Source organism: Hemiscyllium ocellatum, chromosome 12, assembly GCF_020745735.1.
Source record: "Hemiscyllium ocellatum isolate sHemOce1 chromosome 12, sHemOce1.pat.X.cur, whole genome shotgun sequence".
In the NCBI taxonomy this organism is placed as follows: Eukaryota; Metazoa; Chordata; class Chondrichthyes; order Orectolobiformes; family Hemiscylliidae; genus Hemiscyllium; species Hemiscyllium ocellatum.
Genome location: NC_083412.1, coordinates 70,555,144 through 70,562,724, shown reverse-complemented (window position 1 = coordinate 70,562,724; position 7,581 = coordinate 70,555,144). Strand labels below are relative to the sequence as shown.

At 38.0% G+C, this 7,581-nt stretch overlaps 1 protein-coding gene across 2 annotated transcripts in view; it reads right to left on the bottom strand.

The window, feature by feature from the left end:
• Positions 1 to 544: 544 nt before the first annotated feature.
• Positions 545 to 7,581, bottom strand: part of senp7 (SUMO specific peptidase 7) — a 115,140-nt gene continuing 108,103 nt past the window's right edge. For both annotated transcript variants that reach the window (XM_060833155.1, XM_060833156.1), the window contains 2 exons: positions 6,123 to 6,273; positions 545 to 874 (listed from right to left, as the gene is read on the bottom strand). In XM_060833155.1, coding sequence (XP_060689138.1) covers positions 743 to 874; positions 6,123 to 6,273 — 283 coding nt within the window. In that variant the 3' untranslated portion in view covers positions 545 to 742. The remainder of the gene's footprint in view (positions 875 to 6,122; positions 6,274 to 7,581) is intronic.

Genomic DNA, 7,581 nt, shown 5'->3' with positions numbered 1-7,581 from the left:
GTGCTATGCACATTTGTTCTAGCCAAAATAAAATTAGTTACAATTAGATGCCACAAATGAGCTTTTATACAACTGGATGATGGAAGCCTAGACCGGGACACATTTTGTTTTGCAATAAGCACTGGCTCAAAGGATTCAACAACAGCAGCAATAATAAATGGTCATCCTTGCTGCATCTTTTTGAAAAAAAAACTTAATGGCTCAAAGTTCCTTTCAGCAAAGCCTGCCCGTGTACCGGTAGTCATTACTCAATCTGCATCATGGTTAAAATGTTTACGACTTAACGTGGTCTCTTTTAAGCACTCTAATGGAAAGATATCTAAGTTATGAAGAGAAAAAGTCATCATTGATTTAAAACTAGAAACTTGTACCTTAAAATAGCATCATTTCTTTCAAGATAAAATTGCAATGTACAATTTCAGAGTCCTCACCTCCTTTGCCCTGTTCCAATTCATGCATAAGCATTTTAACAATTGCCAGGGCAATGGAACTAAATGAATCGTTGGTTCAATAATGGAATAACCAAAAACAATGCAAGAAGCCAAAAAGTCAAACAGTATAATTTATTAAACTGTACACCACTATAAACAGAGCTAATTGAATGTGCTACACATTATTGGTCAGCTGGTTCAAAATTTACAGTTGAATTTAAAATCTTCATATTTCCAAGATGTGTGGATACTTGATGATCAGCAGCTTTGAAATGATCGGTTACAATATCTGTCCTTCATTTGCAGGTTGATTAGTTATCAGTTCTCTGCTGGCTGTGTAACTGTAGAATTAAATCTTGTATTTCCTCCCGCTTTTTCTTTACCTCCTCTCGCAGAAACCAATTATCCAGCTGCAAAGGTAATTCAAAACTTGTGATGGGTTTCTGTGAAAAAGAGAAAAAGAAACAAATTTTGCAAAGAAGAAAACAGGCCAAAGTAAGAGTAAACAGTGTTCTGAAATTAATTCCTCAATACTTATTTAAACAAAACTCAGTTAATAAATTGAATACATCACAAAGCTATACTAAATGGCCCAAGACTCAAAAATGCTCAGAATAAGTACCAAAACAAAACTTTACTCTAGTGATCAATAAAGTATCATCTAAAATTAAAAGTGATCCCAACATTACAAAGATCCTGATGAAAATGGTACATTGCACCACTTAGTTCTCTCTGCAACCTTAGATAATCATTTTTCATCATCTTTCCTCTGTTGACCAGCTTGATATACTTCACTGATTTACATAATCTCTTACATATCCACTTGTATCCAGTGGATCTCAAAGGCCAGAGCCTTGCCTCCCCACAGAGCTGCGAATTGGGTTGTGAACTCTGAACAGAGGTTTTTATTGTCAGATAAGTCATTTTCACACTTTCTGTTCCACATCATTTATGCACACATAATCCACCAAACTTGGAATCCCATTGTGAGGGCCACAAGAAATTGCATTTCTTCCCGCACTCTATGTGTGCATGCTGGTGTATTTTCTGAAGTGCAAAAACTTCAAGTGTCACTACCAGATTCGATATTGATGTGGCTTTCGATGCTATGATTCATCAAGGATCTGTTCTGCAAAGGTCAGTGCATGTTTACATTAATCACAATTGTGCAAGTTGTGCCATGCATTGCAGTATTTGTGCCATTACAGAAAGTATCATAGAAGTATAAAGAAAATGGCATATGGTTCTGCTGACATGCTTTGTGCTTCAAACTGACAGCTCTAGCTGTTAAATAAAACTCTTTCGTAAAATTAAAAAAACTCTGCATCTACTCTCGATTGATTGACAGGTCCTCTGCTTTAATGTCGAAATGGGATACTATTTTGTTCTGTACATCTCAGGACTTCTAGCTGAAAGTTTGTTATGACAGCTGTAGCTATTATGAATTCCAAGCTAAGTATCAAAAGCAATTAATGACATCAACTCAGCAGGCCATCCACTAATCCAATATGAGAAACTTAAAACTTGGTAATAGCAGAATAAAACTAAATGTGATTTTTTTTTGTTTGCAAATTGAATGTGTACATAGTTCCTGAAGACTGTCTGTAGTATATATTGGATGATTGGATATGAGGATTCACAGGAGAACATGGGCAATCTGCAAGGGACATGAAATACAATGGAGTTTAGTGAGGCAGCACGAGATCGAATTGCAAACCCCCCAGATGAAGCGACAAAGATGCCAGATATAAATAAAAAATTGATCAGTCATGTATTTTGCAAAGTACAAAAGTACAGAGGTCAAGGTTTTCAAATGAACCAGAACAATCCCATCCCAAAATCCTACCTTTACCATTCCCTGATCCTCACTATACTTTTCCAAATACAGCCCGCAGGCAGGATTATGCATTATATAATTAATATTATACAATATGTACATTATCCCATTCCTGATGACGGACTCTGGTGTGAAACATTGATTCTCCTACTCCTTGGATGCTGCCTGATCTGCTGTGCTTTACCAGCAACGCACTCTCGACATTATCCCATTGCAACCTATTACTGATGCAGCGTGAGTATTATAACTGAATCTGAATTCCATCCAATATCTTTACCAAGAAAATTACCACGTTAGCTACTACCAAGGGTTTCTGCTGTTAAGAGACAGAGCCCTACAGCATGGAGACAGGCCCTTTGGCCCAAACTGGTCCATGCCGACCAAAATATCCACCCACTGTAATCCTATTTCCCTGCACATGGCCCATGTCCTTCTAATTCTTTCCTTTCCATGTATTTGTCCAAACGCCTTTTAAATGGTGTTAATATAACCACCTCAACCAATTCCATATGTATACTACTCTCTGTGTAAAAAAATTGCCCCTCCAGTTCCCTTTTATTCTTTTCCCTCTAACCTTACACTAATCCCTTCCAGTCCTTGATTATCTAACCCTGGAAAAAAGACTTAAGTGCATTCACCCTATCCATGTCTTTCATGATCTTATACCACCTTGATAAAGGTTTCCTCTCTGTCTCCTACGCTCTAAAGAAAAAAAAGCTCTCCCGATAACTCAAACCATTGAGTCCAGGCAACATCCTCGTAAATTTCTTGTGCACTCTTTCTAGTTTAATAAACATCCTTCCTATAACAAGATGACCAAAGCTGAACACAATACTCCAATTATGCCTCACCAATGTTCTGTATAATTGAAACATAACTTCCCAACTTCTATGTTCAAGGCCAGTGTGCCAAGAGCCTTCTTCACTGCCTTGTGACCACTTTCAGAGAACTGTCAACCTCAACTCCAAGATCTCTCTGATCCACTACACTCCTTAAGGCCCTACCATTTATCATGAAACTCCTACCTTGATTTGACTTTCTGAAATACAAGACCTCAAACTTGTCTATTTTAAACTCCATATGCCATTTCTTGGCCCATCTCTCCAGCTGATCAAGTTCCTGCTGCAATTTCTGATAACCTTTCTCCCTTTCCAATATACCGCCTATTTTACTGTCATCAGCAAACTTACTAATCATGCCTTGTACACTCTCATCCAAATCACTCATATAGATAACAAAGAGTAATAGATCCAGCACCAACCTCTGAGAAACTCCACTACTCACAAGCCTCTAGTCCGACAAGCATCCACTATTACCCTCTGCTTCCTACCATCAAGCCAATTGCCAGCTTGCCCTGAATTCCATGCAATCTAATCTTCCAGAGCAGCCTACAATGTGAAACCTTACCAAAGGCCTTACTGAAATCCATATAAACTACATCTACCGCTGTACCCTCGTCAACCTTCCTGGTTACTTCATCAAAGATCTCTAACAAATTTATGAGGCATGATCTCCCACTCACAAAGCCATACTGACTACCCCTAATCAAACTCAGTCTTTCCAACTCTGTATATCTCATCTCTCAGAATCTTCTCAAGTAACTTACCTATGTTAGGCTTACTGGTCTATAGTTCCCAGGCTTTTTCTTTGGAGCTCTTGTTGAATTATGACAGAACACTCGCTACCCTCCAGTCTTCCGGGACCTTACCCGTGGCGAACCATGATGCAAAATGTACTTTTTATTTCTCTTCTGATCGTTTTAGCTTCCCACACTGAAGGGCAACATTTCCTCCATCTCTCAAAAGAAAAATTATAACTCTCCTGGACCCAAGAACCTGCAGAGACTCTCTAAAAACAATTCCTATAACGGGCATCTCACAATAATGGAAATTTCAAAGTACAATGCTCTATTTTTAATTTTTAGTAGAGATAATTGTACCCACTTCTCATGCTGAATTTTAATCAATGCTCTTCTTGTGCAAATAACATCTCCCACCTTGGCGTGTTTGCATGACCATACTTAACTCTAAGGCTTCAGGCGTTGTTTGGGCGTCGAGCCAATTCGGCTTTACAATTCTTCCCTTTGAGTTTGAGTTTTGGAAGTCTGTGTTTTCAAATGAGACGCTACTTTGACTAACAACAATGACACTAACATTTTCTCAATGAGATTGCTGCTGCAAACAAATCTCCTGATCCACTTACCCAATTTCTAATCTAATGCACTTAAAAGACCCTGAAAGCTGATGTCCCAGTTTGAATTTTTGCTTTCAAATTCACTGTTCCCTCCTCTCATTAAAAAAAAACTATGAATCATAAAGTTGCCTAAAAGCTGACTCCTATAATGCCAGTAAAACATTGCACAGTGTGCTTTCAACTGAAGACCATCCAATTTCCATAAGACCAACTAAGAACTACCAAACTTAGAGGCATGAATTAGGCCACATACACAATTAATTTCCAGTGTCTCCTCTGCATTTTGATCTGACATCCTTGCAAAAATGCAGTCATAATATAAGTTGACCTACACTCCCAAGTATGTGTTGCCATCACACCCATAAAAATATTCAAAATTGTTTTTCCTGCATTGTCTCTGTGTTTGATCTTGCATTTTTATTAATACCAGGATTCCTTTTAAATGTTTATAATCCCTTTCTAGGAGCATGTTAATTCCTAGAGCCATGGTCAAAAGTTTATACTTCATTTATTTGCCTTTCATTTTTATACTTCATGTTACTAATCCATGGACATAACCTGTTGCTTCTCATCCTGTACATTCAAACATTTGTTCTATTTTCAGTGACTTTTCTTACTATAAGTATTTAACTTTAGTACCCATATTTGGTAGCTGCCCTTTGGAACAACAATCTCATTTTGATCAGTAGAACCAAGATGCCCTTCATCTGAGACTGTTAATTGTGACAGTCTGATCCTTGCAGCTGTGCAAAATATGGCCAAGAAAGGTACCTAACACATATACATACATATGCTAACTCCTTTACAAACTGCAAATGTATAATCCACACCGAGAAACTTTGAAGAGCATACCCAGTCTGATCCCCATGTTGCACACTAATTATTATTCCCTTTTACCAAGAACTTCTCTCAGGCATCTCCACTCTAAATTCTTCCCTTTTATACTAATCCATGTCTTTGCAATTGAAACTGGTTTCCAAAGACCCTACAAGTATGTGACCAAATTCTTTGAGATTCTAGTTTTAACAACTGCCTTTCTCTACCTGCATGCAATGCATTGAAATGCTGAAAAGAAAGTACAGACAATTGTACTCACTTCTCATACTGAGTTCTGATCAAATTTATTACTGACGAAACTTCAGGATTTCAATCAAAAACTAACTGAAAGGGACTACATCCTCTGACAACCTGCAGCAAATTGTTAGCATGGACAGTTGATACAACTACAGACATTAGTTTACAGTTTGGCTAATCTGCCAAAACATTATGAACCATTTCTTCTATTGCTCTTCGCTTCCATTCACACATTCTGTTTCTGAACGGGTTTTTTTACTGCCATATTCATAGCAATTATGTTCATATTCAAACCACATCGCAAAATTACATAGACAATGAATTTAAAGTTACATTTCGAAGAAAAATAGTCAATTAGCACTTGCTTAGTTTCTTTTGTGGAGAGGTTATGTTCCATTAACGGAATGCAACAATGTCCCCGTTTTGAACATTGTAATTTCACATATTATAAACACAGAACTTTTATTTTCCACATACAATTCAATCTGCAAGTTTTTTATTGATTGCTTCAGAAAGTTAATTTGAAAATTTCAGCATGATTGAATTTCCAATGCTTAAGCAACACCCAGTTGATCAAAAAAAGTTACCTGAAAGAAGCTTTCCACATACTGCAGTAAGTAAATGCCACAGTCACTGCTGTTATCTTGCTTAGGAACTCTAGGAACTGAGCCTTTCATGGTTTCTGCTGTGAAACTGCGCTGTCCTCTTTTTTTCACTTCCCACTCAATCTGTAGATACCTATTAAAGAAAATGAGAAATGTATTAAAACAGCAGAACTGTAGTAAGATTTAAAATAACATTCAGCAGACCCAAAGTAGATCAATACTATTACCAATTTGTATTCGTCCAGCACTTTAAATATGCAAACCATATAAATATATAAAATATATATTTAAAAATGTAGAAGCAAAACATAAGAACACTACAAAAAAAACTGGGTAGGTGGATTGGACAGACAAATAGGGCTCAAGGAATTGGTGGAAAAAGGGATGAGGAAATAAAACTTCAAAGTAAGTGAAAAGTTGAAGGAGCAGTATGTGATGCTGGAAAGGAAATAAATAGAAGCAAACAAGTAAATCAGAATCAAAACAGCACAGCGTGAGAGGGACTGTAGAGATTCAAATGGTCAAAGCAACTGCAAAGTTTGTAGAAAGGAATCCAGAACCAACACATCAGCTACTAACACTCAATAGGCCAGTGACAGAAGATGATAATTCAGTGGTCCTAAAGTACTGATGCTTTGAATGAATTTGAGTTTATGCAAGGGAGTGCATGAGAGTCCTGAAGTCAAGTTGAGAAGGGACAGGAGCATGGATGTGGATTTCAGGTTACAGTAACAGAGTTACATACACAACAGATAAAGAACACCCAACTTCCATGGTTTGTTTATTCAATCATGGGGGGAGAGGGGAATAAATACTGGCCAATTACGTTTGTAGTTTCCTTTGATTTGGTAATAGAGAGTTGCCTCTGGGAACCATTGCAGCCTAATTACTGTAGGTACTCCCTCAGTGCTGTTAGTGAGGAAATTCCAGGATTTTGACCCAATCACACTGACAGTCAATATATCTCCAAGTCAGGACAGTTGAGCATCTTAGTGGGGAACTTGCAGGAGGTGGTCTTTCAATGTAGCTGCCATTGTGTCCTTCAAGATGGTAGTGTGGTTGGGTTTTTTAAGGTGCTGAATAAGGAGGCTTAGTGAATAGTTTCAGTGCATCCTGGAGATGACATATACTGCTGCTAGTCTACACCAGTGCTGGTGAAGGTAGGGGAAGGGTGGTGTGAATGTTTGTGGAGGAGGCAAACGCGGGGCGAGCAAAACCACCCAATAGGTATGCTAGCTGGAGGGAGTTGGAATTCGAAAGTGGAAAAAGCTGGAATGTCAAGGGGCAGGCATCCAGTACTTTAGAGATGACAAGATCTCTAATTCTTGGACAAAAGCCAGAGTACAACAAAAATCCTCTAGATTCATAAACAGCGTGCTCTTGCGGTGTAATCTATACCCGACAAGAAGCACATTATCTAGAGGAAGGCCAAACCGAAACA